Raw genomic sequence first — 14,636 nt, 5'->3', positions numbered from 1 at the left:
GTAGAAAACCTCAATGAGAAAAATCACGGTGGGATTTGTGACCCACAATATCAATTCACTTGCCATATGAAGAGATATTACAATATATGATGGGCCTGCACTTGCAGGAAGACTTACAGCCTAGAGCACACTGCTCATCACAATAGGAGTCTCATTGACTACATAACAATCCAGACAACAATCCAGAGAAGTGTGAACTACTCAATATAGTATCTCCTATGCCAGAATATAGTTCTGATTTAAGCTCTGTTTGTTCCAATTAAAACCCTAAACCTCAATACCAGAATAACCCTTACAATGAATTCCTCACATACATAGTCTCTCAGATACATTTCACATTACATTACATCCATATATCCATTCCACATGTCTATCCCTTATCTTCTCATTACAAAATGATCTAATCAATCTCCCCTATATACCCTATACAAATTCATGCCTTATGTCGGCTTACAAGGATATATACAATATCACATCTACATGTCGGCCATATAACATAAATGATTAAGGATTAAAACAAGTTGCCGATGCCAGATCCAAGATGTGTCGGCCTCCAATACCGATATCCTTTACTATACCATGTCGGCCTGCATTGCCGGTGACCAAAGAAATCTTCTATCTTGCCGGTGCCAGTGTCGGTGTCGGTGTAGAGTCTATGAAGTGCCTTCTGGTACACCATATGAAGCCGGAACCCAAAATCATGTTGCCATCAATGACAACATAATGAAACCTAACCAATAGAGTGTCAATTGCCAACAATCTCCCCCTTTGGCATTGATGGCAACACTCATGTGAAAAATGGTCATGGTTTCAGCTGTCGGTTTCATCCTGCCCTGCTCCCCCTGAGCTGAATATGCAAAATGCTCCATATCTCCAAAATTTCAAAGACTCTGTAACTCCCCCTAATGTATGCAATGCTTCATTTTTTTTCACATGTATACTACTCCCCCTTTGACATCAATGCCCAAAAATTGTAAAAAGAATGTCAAAGAATAATAACTGTACACTGAATACCTCCAAAAATATCTTACTGGAGCTTGACCAATTTCAAAATTTTCAGGTAAGCTTTCTCTAATAACTTCACATAAGTATCCTAGCCAGTTTTGAATGTGCCAGAGATAGATACAAGTCCACTCAGTAAATATGCAAGTGATTCTTTCTCATTAACTTCTTCCGGTGTGGGCTTACCAAGCATATCCATGCATTCCCTCTTATGTACACCAATCTTGGACTCACCAAACCTCTGAGACTTCTGGCTCTCTGAATGATCTTATCTCTTTCCTTTTCAAGAGTAGAAATTTGATTCTCCAAGGTCAAAATTTGTCCATCAATAGATGTGGTCAGTGAAGTTAGTCCATCAAAAGAGTTAGCAATACTGACAATTTTGTCCTATATTTCTTTTATCTTTTCATCTACTTTTGTTGTAAGAATCTCTATATTGCAACATACCCTTTATATATTAGTACATTGTTTCAAAGAATTTTTTATCAAAACTAACTTCTCCTCAATCTTTTTCTTCTCTATGTCAATGATCTGATCAAAAGCGATTCTCTTAGCCGAAGTGAATTTTTCAAGTGCTAGCCGGTTAGAGATCTGTTGTAATGATTGAAAATATTTAGAGATATGTTCTATTATTATCTTAAGCTTTCTGGAAGGGCTCACTTCATTCTCAATCTTACATTTCGGGACCAATCTGTGCAAAATAGTTAAGGATTGATCTACAATCCCTTTGTTTGTGGTTCCTTCCTTCATCAGTTTCTGAGCAGCCATCATCATTAGTTCTGTGGGACTTATCTCTGTGATGTTTTTCTTTTCCACTAGAGAAGTGTCAATTGTCAATCATGATGTGCCAGCAACTGGTTCTCTATTGGATTCCCTTGTTTTCTCTCGTGATTTATCCTTTATTACCTCCTCACTTGCACCAGTGGCTTCGCCACTTGGTACAGTCTGTGCAACTATCAGTTCCTCCATAGGAACAATATCCTCAACTTGTACATTAGTACTTGGAGGACAAGTGTCCTCAATATTAGTATCCTATACATTGTTCTCTGTATTAACCGGTGTCTATATTTGTCTGTACATTTGTGTTAACCGATGGCTCAATTTCCACTATCTTGGTATTCTTCAAAACTAAGGCTGGAGTACCCATAATTCCTTGACCTTTCCCTTCAACCAGTGTATCTATAGTATCATTATTTGTCTCCGGTGAAGTGAAGAATCCTCTATGCTCTCCCAAAAAAATTATCCAACCCTTCTGTGTCTCCTTTATTATCTCATTCATCGTTCCTAACATCAGGCTAGTTATTCTATGTTTGTTGTCTCCTTTATTATCTCATTCATCCTTCCTAACATAATGAAACCTAACCAATAGAGTGTCAATGTGTGTGTTAATGCAATGGGAAAGCATAAACACTTTGGTTCTTCATACCTTAGTGCCAACACCTTCATTTGTCATATAATAAGGCTCAATGATGATATTGTTGTACATTGGTGAAAGGACAACATAAGTTAAAGACTAAGTTATCACTTATCCAAAATCAATCAAAATATGATGTTGATTGATTCTTTTTATTCTTCAATTCTTACTAATTTGTTCCTCTAGATCTAGCATTTCTTTTGTTAGTCCCTATAGTCACATCGGTTAATACTTTGACATAGAAAAACAAATAATCTTGCAGTCACAAGCATGTTAGAGCATTCGATAAACATAGCATATCATTGCATTACATCACATTTCATAGAAGCATCACACATATACATCTCAAAAATATAAATACATAGGTCATGTCATTCGACATAATCCAATCATGGTATAACATCATAAAATAAACTATCATAGTGCATCCATCAGAAACACAAAACCATCATAAATCCATCAAATTATAAACATCTATATGAAGCAAAACATGCATCCATATACATATGATTATCTGCATCTCATATAGAATCATCATCGTAACCATACATCAACATCATAAAACATCATATTATAAATATCACATAGAAAATAACATGCATATAAGAGCCATAGAACACAACATGTAGTCACTGCTCTATATATATATATATAACAAAGGAAATATCTCGTGCTCAATTAGAGTATATAAAGTGTTTATGGGGCATACAAATCAACTAGTACTCCATTTGCCCTCTAAATCTAGATGCTTAACCTATCTGCCTGTGGAGGTACCTACCTCAACCTACCCTATAGGTGGTAATCTAGGTAGTCTCTATGATGGAGCAATCACACCCCTACTACTAGCTTTTGTCCTTAAATGAGAACAACTTTGTGATTGATTGGCTTGGTAAATAGGTGCCATATGATCTTTCTGTACCACAACCTCATAAAGATCCCTCAAGGTGTTGATCTCCTTCTCGGTCTCTACTAGTCGATAAGTCATATCTCAAACACTAGGATCCTATACTGAAGCAATAAACTATTGATAGTTCGCATCCACCCTCTATGCCCTAGCAAGCAACATCCCGCTCGGAACTAACGGTGTCCCCATCTGAAATTAAAGCATCTCGCTTTTCTATCTAATCACTCTGCTCAGCCATCCATGTCGCTCGGTCAAACACTCTCTCAACCTTCAAGGTAGTAACCTGTGTCTATAACTCAACAATCTGATCTCACTGAGTTTGTATTTAACACACCAATAAAGATCCCTCCAGGTGTTGATCTCCTTCTCGGTCTCTACTAGTCGAGAAGTCACTAGGATCCTATAATGAAGCAATCAACAATTGGTAGTTCGTATCCACCCTCTATGCCCTAGCAAGCAACATCCCGCTCGGAACTAAGGGTGTCCCTATCTGAAATTAAAGCATCTCGCTTTTCTATCTAGTCACTCTGCTCAGCCATCCATGTCGCTCGGTCAAACACTCTCTCAACCTTCAAGGTAGTAACCTGTGCCTATAACTCAACAATCTGATCTCACTGAGTTTGTATTTAACACACCAAGATCTCGGATCACCTCTACATCCTCACCCACTGCTACAATGTGCATAAGTGCATCCTCACTTCTGTCACCCTCATCAGAAGAAGAGTCATTTGAACCAAAATCATTTGAGCTAGACCCATCTATGCTAGAATGGCTGGCACTACACTCCTCCGAGCTACTCCCCTCCAAGGTCTCCTCCTCAACACCCATTTGGTCATCTCCTATTGTTGGTTGTGGACCAATAATAGGAGCATCTCCTCCATCTCAACCATCATGCACTCCACCCCCATCTCATCCAATACCTCCATGTCCTCCATTTCCTCGATGTCCTCCATCTCGATCATCTCCGCCATCTCCCCCATCATCACCTATCTCGCCCTGAGCTCTACCTTTACCCCTTCCTCTGGCTCTTCCTTTTCCTTTACCCTAACCTTGGCCCCTCGCCTATCTTTGACGTTAACCCATTGCAACTAGTATAGGAAGAACAAGATTTGTGAGAGGAGTAGGCCTGTGAGTGGCCCACCATGTGTCATATTGGGGCGTGGTACTTGCATCAACAATATCTGAATTCCAACCTAACTGCATTGGCTCGAAATTGTTGAACTCCACATAAGCAACCTATGGGCTAATACAAGGCCCCCAATCACTGACCTCCCATGTGGTTTGAGCAAATAATGTGGTCCCATCAAGAACACCCTGCTACTCACCAAATTGTCTGAGAATCTGACCTGGCAACTGAATATCAATGATCCGTTATGACTGCATTGTATGACCAATCAGATACCTTTTTTGTTGGCAATAAGGGAGATGCTCTATATCATCATCCCATCCAAGACAATCCCTATATGGTCTCTAAATGAAGTGCTAAATGAAGTGCCAATTACTCTCTTAAAAGTTTGGACCCTCTTCGTGTGATGGTGCTCACGTCTAATGCTCGCCATAGCTCTACAATGCTCACTCAAAGGCTCCCTTCTCTCTCCAAATCCAGCAAGCTCACAAAGCACAAATGACCAAATGAAACCCTAAGTTTCTTATTTATAAGTCTAAGTTTTCCTTAGAGGGGAAATGCCAAATGTATTGGTTGTGCTCCCTTCTGACTCCTGAACTTCACAAATTGACCCTACAGACCCCATTATGACCAAAATATATTTTTGGACTCCATATCACATTGTTGATAAATTGATCTTCAAACCAAAAAAATCACTCAATTTCTTAAGGGGGCACCACAATACATTGTTGCTATTGGGGCATAATGGGGCAAAATTTTATCAAATTTTCTTTGAAACAACATGCTCAAAACTGTATTGTCTCAAAGATGGGGAAAATATAGACACCTAAATTGTCCCATGCATGTGACCGCTAATTTTACTAATTATTCCTCCTTATTAATTAAATTATTTAATTATTTAATTGATGCCCTTCCACATACTTTAATTAAATAATGTTTATTGTTTAATTAAATCGATTTCTATTATCTTCCCATAATTAAATAATTATTCAAAATTATTTAATTAACTAATTATGTCCTCTCAATAAAATAAATTTCTTAATTTTAATTTCTCTCACATGTCAAAATTTAATTTTCTCCAAATTAAATGAAATGATAATTACATTTATCCTCCTATGACACATGTTTAAAATGGCTAATTATCCTCTTCTCTCCAACTTCCACTAACTCTTAGCTCCACTAGTCACGTGTCTCCCCTAACTAACTAGTTAGTCAATCCATCTTTATTGAAATCAGTTTCTCTAACTAACTCGTCTATCCATTAACCGTCAATGAAATGAGTTAGCTTGCCAATCAATCTTAGTTACATGAGTGATTGTCTCCCAACCAACTTGTCTCAACGATCCTCCAACATTGATCTTTTTGTTGAACTCTTAATCGTGATCATCTATTTGAATCTCAAAAATCTATAAATCAATCCTCATTCTCAATCACAAACAACCACAATCTTTAAATTCTTGTGCTATTATACTATAGGAATAGTGCTACAATTTCTGAGAGCCATCCCACACAACGCAAGGAGGAGGAGAGCAATGGAGGCACTCAAAGGAGTTCAACATTTGGCTTGCATTTGATTTGTTCAATTATGTTTTTTGTTGAATTTGTTTGCTCGCTTTATTGTCTATGATTGGATATTTTGTGATAGATTTTGAGTTAGTGATTGCTCCTATGGTCTTTCACCTTGCTTTCTCGTATTCTAGCCATTACATTTTCTTTTGGATGTTCTTCACCTAAATAAACTTGAAACTCCCCAAAAATATATCTCTAAATAAATCATTTTTTGGGTTAGAGGATTCTCAAGCTTATATATTTACCATTCTTGCTATAGCCAATGATGGTACATTTTTAATCTTTTCAATCCAATTTAGATTACTTTTTTGGAGGTGTATGAACATAAGCCTCATAAAAAAAATCCTTAAATTTAAAACTAGAAGCTTCTTACCTATTTGCACTCTATAAGGAGCTTCATCAACAAGATCTAAACAAGGTGATCAATTAGTCAAATAATTAGTAGTAATTATAGTCTCCCCAAAAGCATTAATCTAGTTTCATACCCCTTAATTTGCTTCTATCTCTTTCCATTAAGGTTTAATTTATTATTTTTGGTACCATATTTTGCAAGGGAGTGTTAGGTGTATAGTCCTCTTTTGAACAATATAGGTACATTCTTACAAACTTTATCAAATTTGCAAGAGTAATATTCACCACTATTTCTATATATCAAAACCCTTACCCTATAATCCATTTTCTTTTCAACGAAAGATTTAATTTCCTTACAATTAGTAAAAATGTCACATTTTAAACACATAAAAGAAATTCAAGTATGTAGAAACATCATCAATGAATATAATAGAATAATAAGATTCATCGATAGAACCCATTATCCAATGAATATTTTCTAAAGATATCTTAGCTCTATTACTTTCAACAAGAAATGGATATATCTATTTTATTTTTCAAATATAAAATAATTAAAAAATCATTTCTCTAAATAATTAGAAAAACCATCAACCATATTTTTATCAACAATGATCTTATGACCCTTTTCACCCATATACATATATTTTTAATTTCAATTACATTAATAGAATTATTAAATGTGGATTTATATATCCTAACAAAGGTGGATTTATATATCCTAATAAAGGTCCCAATTAAAGATCCTCTAGCAACTACTAAGTCCCCAACTACTAAGTCCCCTCTTGGCAAATTGTAACCAAACTTTCAAATGTCACATACATAATAGCAAAAAATTAACTTGGATATATAAATTAAATTTCTCTCAAGTCCCAAGATTATGAAAAAAAATCTAATGAAGGAGTTTTACCTTTCCATTACTAAAACATAAGCATACCTTTTACCTTTCCTTTAGGACCAATCAACCTAGTATTATTGTTTCTAAGTAAAACTTCTTCTCTATAATAATTTGAATATTTGAATATGTAGAAAACCACTCTTTGTGAGAATTCATATGTTAGGAGAAATGCAAATAAATAATTCAAGAGTCATCATTAAAATGTTAAAAATAAAGCATCATCATCATCATTAAATATATTTTTGTGTAAGAATTTGAACTCACTTTCTTATTTTTTATTCCTTCTTTACATGTCACTTGTTTTCATGATTCCAACACATTTTCCTTCCTTGTGGTTTTGTAACATGTTTTAAAAATTGGTCTATCTTTCTCATTATCCCTATTTGGATGACCTTTTTCTTTGGACATTTCTTATACATGAAGATAAAGAATATTTTCTATATTTGGGTTTACACTATTACCATTAATGAAGATAACTAAATTTTACCGCGTATGGGTTGAAAGTAAAGTAATAAGATAAATCTATCCTTTTCTTCCAACTTAACATCTATAGAAGAAATATAAATTAAAATTAAATTAAACACATTTTAATGGTGTACAAACATATTTCATTTTTTTTAAGAATTCAAGTATATTTTGAGATACAATTTTTTAGTAATAAATTTGGTTTGATAGATATCACATTTCCTCTTCCACAACTTAGATGTGGTTCTCTCCATTGAAACATTCAAGGAGACGCAATATACAAAACATAATTGAATGGTTCATGATACCTTATTTTATAATTTTAACTAATATTGATTAAACATAACTTATGACTAATTCTATTTTGAAAATGGAAACCAAAAATTCCTTCAAGTAAACCTTCCATCTTCCCATTCCACATCTCATAACTAGTACCATTAAGTTTCTTAATATCCATACAAAAAGTAAAAGTCATGATTTTTAATTCTTTCCACAAATTTGCAAAACTACACAATACAAAAGCTCCCACTATAGCCAAAAAACCTTTAATTCCCTTGAAGCAAAAAAAAAAAAAAAAATTCCATTAGGAGATGGCTGGATCTGTCATGTCTAAAATCAAGTAGGGGTATCAGTTTGAATACAACATCAAGGGTAAAATACAATTCTTTTGCACCTTGAGTTGATACATTACAATCATAAGGATAGGTGAGGTTAACACCAAGTTAAAATTTGATTTTTAAAATAAAAGAGATTGCTTTTGTGAGTACAAAAGTGTCTCAATCACTTTTGTGAGTACAAAAGTCTCACAATCACTTTTGTGAGTACAAAAGTGATTGAGAGATCACTTTTGTAATTGTAAATTTACTCAAGGATATAAAGAGGGTAAAAGAAATAATTAAGACCAATCCTTGAGAATGAGCGTCAATAACGATAAAAAAGGCTTAGGTTGTTATGTGCACATTTTCAATTGTAAAAATATTATTTATAAACTTTTGATCACATAAAGATTTTTCAAATGCAAATAGACACCATACAAAAGGGACAAATGCAGGAATACACAAATTTCACCATCACAACCATATAATAGCAATATTGAATATAAAAAACAACTCAAATTTTTATTTGATTTTGAAAATATAAATTAACAAATATTTAAAAAGTAAATATAATTTTTAATATTAATTATATAAAATAATATAGTAATATCAATTAATACTTTTTACAATTAAATTTAAAAATGAAAATATAGATATTATATTATTAAGAATTATTTTCCACATATTAAATTGATTTTTTATTGAGAATATTAACATTGGCAGTCAACATCTTATTTTTGGTAAAGAATAAATATATACTAAAAACTGGTAATATTCTCATGTCCTTATCCAATTGTGATGGACCTTTGATTATTATAATATAATAATAATTTAATAAGATAACAATAATAAAATAATAAAAATAATAAAAATTAAATATTTATATTATAATAAAAATATAATAATATATTAATAAAAATAATAATAATATAATAATAATGTAATAAAATTTTAATAATAGCAATATTATTATTATTATTTTAATCGGTAAAGGACGGTTTTTAAGGTGCCTAACATTATTGCTATTCAAATATGTGAGTACCACGGAAAGCACAATCTTTACGAGCACCCAACACGATTTGAACCTTGGTGACAGTTTCACCAAACGAATGTTTTAACTGCAACATTACATAAATCATCCCAATAGTAAAATTAATATTAATAATATATAAACAATTATTGATATAAATAATATAATAGAAATATAACAATACTTTTTTAAATATAAATTCTAATATAATATCTATTAAAAACATCTTCTTTATATATTTTTTAAAATATAAATATGCGATCAAAGCTTCTACACTAAATATCAAAGCTTCTACACTAAATATCAAGTAATAAAAGCCTCTAAGAACAGTGGATAACTGAGACTGGTTAAGACATTGTAGACGCAGAGAAGTTTGTTAGAGTGACAAAATGTATTGTAAAGGAAAGGAACAGAATAACAAAACCACTAACGTCATTGCTTAAAATTTTGAGCTTGTTAGTTAGATTGCCATATGCATATTATGATCAACTAGGAAAGAGAAACTGAAGCACTAAGCATACTGTTTAAGAATGTTTACAAACATTCTTGTAAATCCACAAACAAGTACACAAACACAATGGATTTAGCAGTAGGTACAAGTTAACCTACGCCGTGAGTCTCCGAATCCACAGAGAATGAACAATCATGCTGAAGACGTCATACTGAAGAGGCCTTGCATGCCAGAGAAAATGCCTGCGTGCAAACTTGAGCCTGTTCTGAATGGATTCATAAACCTCCTGGGGAACCTCCTGAAGAATCTGTTTCAGTCTGCTGATATCTTTCTCAGCGACACGAATGGCCAGCTTATCCCAGTCCAACACATCTGCGAAGGGCAAAATATAGTCGTCAGAAATAACAACGGGCACACAGTCGTAATAAATGGCTTCCACCAGGCGGGGACTGTTGACGTCGAAGCCTCGCGGACACAGGCAATATTTGCTCATCTTCATGTATTCAATGTATGTGATGTTGTCTGCGAGAGATGTTGGATGGGACTGCAACACGCCGAATATTTTCATGGAAGGATCGTCGGGATTTGACCAAAGTCTTATGATTTCGGGCCTCAGGGTGCCATGCATTTGCCCAGCAAAGAATGCTAGGAATGGCCGCTCTGTAGGGCCCGGCCCACCAAGCTCATTTGTTCTGTTCTTTGACATTAATTTGCATCTTCTTATGGCTATTTCTGGCAACGAAACGTCTCTTTTTGCATTGAAACTGCTGGATTTATCTGCGTTGCAAACTACCTTTATCGCATTCTTGGACAGCTCCGCGTGATCTCTGAGAGTGTAGACAGCCTGCGAATATTTGAAACAGTTATTGTACTTGAGACGGATAATTTTGACTGTATATTTTCTACAGTATTAAACGCTTCTGCATTTCCTGTTTCATGCTGCTAACTCTGTTTAAATATTGAAATCTCAAAATTTGATCTCTCTTCAGGATTTAAATTCATAATTTTTGATAGTTTATTTGGCAAGTAAATTGAGTTTGCTTTTTGGCTTATAATAGCAATCTCTTTAATAAAAAGGCATTGACAATGTTAATCACTATTTTTTTTTGGAATTCATAGGAAATCGGGAATGTTAACCATTCAAATTATTGTATGTTTTGAAAAAAAATAAAAAATTAAACAATGCAAAAGTACAAGGACTAAACGGCCTAAACGGCCCTCAAACGGGTGGCAGTGAGATTGGGAAAATTCGACACAGCAAACAAAACCAGAAGACAGTTACAACTGTGACCAAACAAATTACTGTTATTCGTAACGCCTTCAAATTCTCGAACCTGTTTAGAATTATACGTGTAATAAATTCGTTAAAAACACATTGCCTAATAAGTTCTGACTTCAGATGTGGGTAAGAGGAGGTTAAGGATTCGAAGTTCATATATCAATTTTACCTTCAAGTCTAAATTTTTTTACCAGACTTGGGCCAAGCAATTTTAAATGGCATATTATTGCGTAAACATAGTATTTGTTAATAATTATGATTTTTTTTTTTTTTCATTTTTCATCATGTAGCACTCATACTTTATGATTCATGTTAAGTAAATAAGAATCAGAAAATATGATCCCAAACTTCGATAAAATTGTTTATGTAATTAAATTCATACGCTTTAAAAGAATCTTATATTATCATGGTATTATTTGTAAACCTTAAAATGGTTCAGGATTCGAAAAATCCGTACGCATTTAAAAAGGAAAGAGAGAAATAAATTGAATGAACTGACCCAATCGTGACAAGAAACGAAGAAGTGGTCTCTGCCTCTTGTTCTGTTCCAATATGGATGTGCAACTGAGATGTTTCGCACATAGTTGCTGATATTGCTTTTGATAGGCTGCATGCTTCGAGAAAACGGTTTGTACAAATAAGTGACCATTTGCCTAACGCTGTAGGGAAGAAAGAACATATTCGCTCTCTCTGGATCCTCTGTGGTAAACTGATTGCCCTGTTCCATTGTGTCGATGAATAAACCTTCCGACGCATAAATTCCTGTCATAGGACCTTGGTGAACCAGCGGCATTAATCCATCCTTGTACACATAAATCTTGAACTTCATTTCCATCTCAGCGTAGCTCCTACACAGAATTTATACATTCTCCTCAAAGTTACGCATAAAGCCATTCTTACTTATGCTTACAGGTTAAATATTTATATGCAGCTGTCGAGGAATGGAAGTCTAGAGGCAGGCTTTCCAAAAATTCTTAAAGAATTTTCAAGAATTTAAACTGCATCGTTTGGCAGTTGAGAAAGTACTTGTCAGGGATTTACCTTCGAAAAGCAGACAAATTGAGATATATATCGTCACCATCTTTTCCTATATTCAGAACCGACGGGCCGTTAGCGACCATGTCTGAAGATTCTTTGGAGAATATATTTTGAAATTCTCTTTGAATTTCCTCAGCTGGATTTTTAGTTCCGCTGCGCCTTTTCTGCAGTGCAGGGATTTAAGCGCGTTAAATTCCTTTAAAGGAAAATACAATTAGATAGCACATCGCCGAAATTAAGTTTTTATACTTAAATGCAGAAAATTCAAAGATTTTCATGAATCATTCAATATTTTCTCTCTCTAACCCCAACGATCAGAAATGGAAAATTATTTTAAGATCTTTCGTCAGTTATTCATTTTTAATTCGTCATATCCATCTATGCCTCCTTAACACATTAAGAATTCTTCTGGTTAGTTGAATTCTTTATAAATTACCCCACACAATATTTGCAGATAAAATACCTTTAAATAGTGAACTAATATTTCGAATAATCGAAATGCAAATTTCATATCCATAAACCAGATTGATTACAGGAACCTAAATTTCTGACAATTTCCGCAATTAAACTGAAGACTTAACCATCACAACCCGAAAATTTTACAGTAAAAAAGAAGTGTGAAAATATATTAAATTTATGTACAGACAGTCAAAGTTTAGGATACAATACTTTGAAATCGCTTAAATACATGTATTGTGATATAATACTTTGAAATTGCTACTCTCATAATCCGTTAATCCGTTCATGCTAAGACACAAAATTGTTTGAAAATCTCTGTGATTTGTTCAATATTTTCCCGACATAACTTCAATCAAAGTTTATTTCTGCGTCAAATATTTATTCCACAGAAGTGTCTAGGCCTCATGAAATACATCAAGAATTCCTTATTATCTATGCAAATTACCTCAAGACATATTTGTAGAGCAAAAGCTTTAACTAGTTTTGAGAAATTAAGATATATTTGTAAAAACCAGGAATGTTTAACGACAAAATAAAAATGCAAAAATACATAAGTTCAAGGTTACCGGTGAAGAAAGGGCAAAGGTCTGTTGAAAATTTTCAGAGGTGCATTTGCCAGTAACATTTGGAAGCCAAAAATTGCAGTCGGTTCTTCGTATATAGGATGAAAAGGCGCGATTCAGAAACACAAAGACGAAAGCGAGCATCCCGGTGACGAGAGTAACGTAAATCAAAGGCCTGATATATCGATTCCTGCTACCTGAGCGTTTCGTACTCCCGACGTAGGATGCTGCACACAGTTCCTTCATCATTTTTTGTCTTTTTGATCTTTCCTTCATCAATTCTTTCAAATTTAAAAGGATTTCAGAGACGGCGATCTGTTAAACGTGCTGTTCCTGCCTGAAGCTGACATGATTAACGGCATTATGGGAGTTGTTAATGTATTCTGATATGTCCTTATCTTCGTTGATTTGATACAGATGTTAGTTATAATCTTTCCCATGCCCCAAAAATATTTTGAAACAAATATTTTTGGGTCTAAAAACATGTTTGGAATATATATAAAAAGTGATATTTTCATTTTATTTTATTTTTTTCAATTTTAGGATAGATTCTAGAGTATGAAATGTGATGAATTGTTTTTAATATATTTTATGAGAAATATTTTTAATTAATAAATAAAATATAAAAAAGTAAATTGAAATTTATATTATATTTTAATTGATATAATTATTGTGCGTTTATGTGTCTACATACATATGTCTTTGAATGTATGATTCATAATCTTCTTTCACAAAGGAAACGATTTGTTTCTATAAGGTTATAAGAGAAAGCGCACAAATTGTATAAAATATTTAGGTTAACTAAATAAATAAGTATTTAGCTAAATAGGATTTTTACTCTGCGTTGAACATGACTTTTGCACAAGCTTCAAACCCTTACCACGATGTCCTATCTCGTCTCCACTACATGTTAAGCCAATTGTTCCTCTAGGGTACATAACCCCTTACCATCCTCATTGGCCCAAAAGGGCACTATTCCTAATAAGGGTGAGTTTATTTGTGATGAAATGGCTAGAGGTGGCTTGGCATAGATCCCCTTCACTCCCCACCTATTGATGATCATCCCAAAGATTTGCATTGATAGCTATATCCAAGATAATGAGGATTTTTTGCAAAATCACACAGTTATCTGTAGATTTGTGAATACTTGAACAAAGCTTCGTGACCTCCATAACTGGAGTTTTATAGTTTGAAAAGATGGCATGGAGGAGGAGGTCTATATTTACCCCTACATAAGTTGCTTCTTTATTCTCAAATTTGACTCCATTAAAGACAAAGAGAAGGTGCTAAAAAATGGGCCTTGGGTCTTTTAGGGAGATTTATTGTGCTAAAATCTTGGATTACTTCCTTTGATCCTCACACAAAGACTTTTGCCTTTGCATACCTCTGGGTTCATCTACTCTACCTCCTCTTGCAATTATAGAAACTAGATCTACTCTGCAATCTATTGAAAATGATCTAGGTAACTATTATCATGCTTCAAAGGAAAACGTC

General features: G+C 33.9%; 1 protein-coding gene across 1 annotated transcript; it reads right to left on the bottom strand.

Annotated features, from left to right (window-relative positions):
* Positions 1–9,767: 9,767 nt before the first annotated feature.
* LOC131040436 (probable glycosyltransferase At5g03795) lies at positions 9,768–13,534 on the bottom strand. The gene is made up of 4 exons (XM_057973347.2): positions 13,146–13,534; positions 12,124–12,284; positions 11,582–11,930; positions 9,768–10,647 (listed from the first exon to the last, which is right to left on the bottom strand). The coding sequence occupies exons 1-4, from the start codon at positions 13,416–13,418 to the stop codon at positions 9,958–9,960; spliced, it is 1,473 nt and encodes a 490-aa protein (XP_057829330.1). The 5' UTR covers positions 13,419–13,534; the 3' UTR covers positions 9,768–9,957.
* Positions 13,535–14,636: the final 1,102 nt, after the last annotated feature.

This window comes from Cryptomeria japonica, chromosome 6 (assembly GCF_030272615.1).
Source record: "Cryptomeria japonica chromosome 6, Sugi_1.0, whole genome shotgun sequence".
NCBI classification, from domain to species: Eukaryota; Viridiplantae; Streptophyta; class Pinopsida; order Cupressales; family Cupressaceae; genus Cryptomeria; species Cryptomeria japonica.
This window is presented reverse-complemented; position numbering and strand designations above follow the sequence as displayed.

What these genes read in the sequence shown, in the direction of transcription:
- LOC131040436 (XM_057973347.2), bottom strand. Translation starts at nt 13,418, where the DNA reads ATGAAGGAAAGATCAAAAAGACAAAAAATGATGAAGGAACTGTGTGCA. An exon ending in CCTTTGCCCTTTCTTCACCG is followed by an intron (nt 12,285 to 13,145) that starts GTAACCTTGAAC and finishes CCTGCACTGCAG; the next exon opens with AAAAGGCGCAGCGGAACTAA. An exon ending in AATTTGTCTGCTTTTCGAAG is followed by an intron (nt 11,931 to 12,123) that starts GTAAATCCCTGA and finishes AATTCTGTGTAG; the next exon opens with GAGCTACGCTGAGATGGAAA.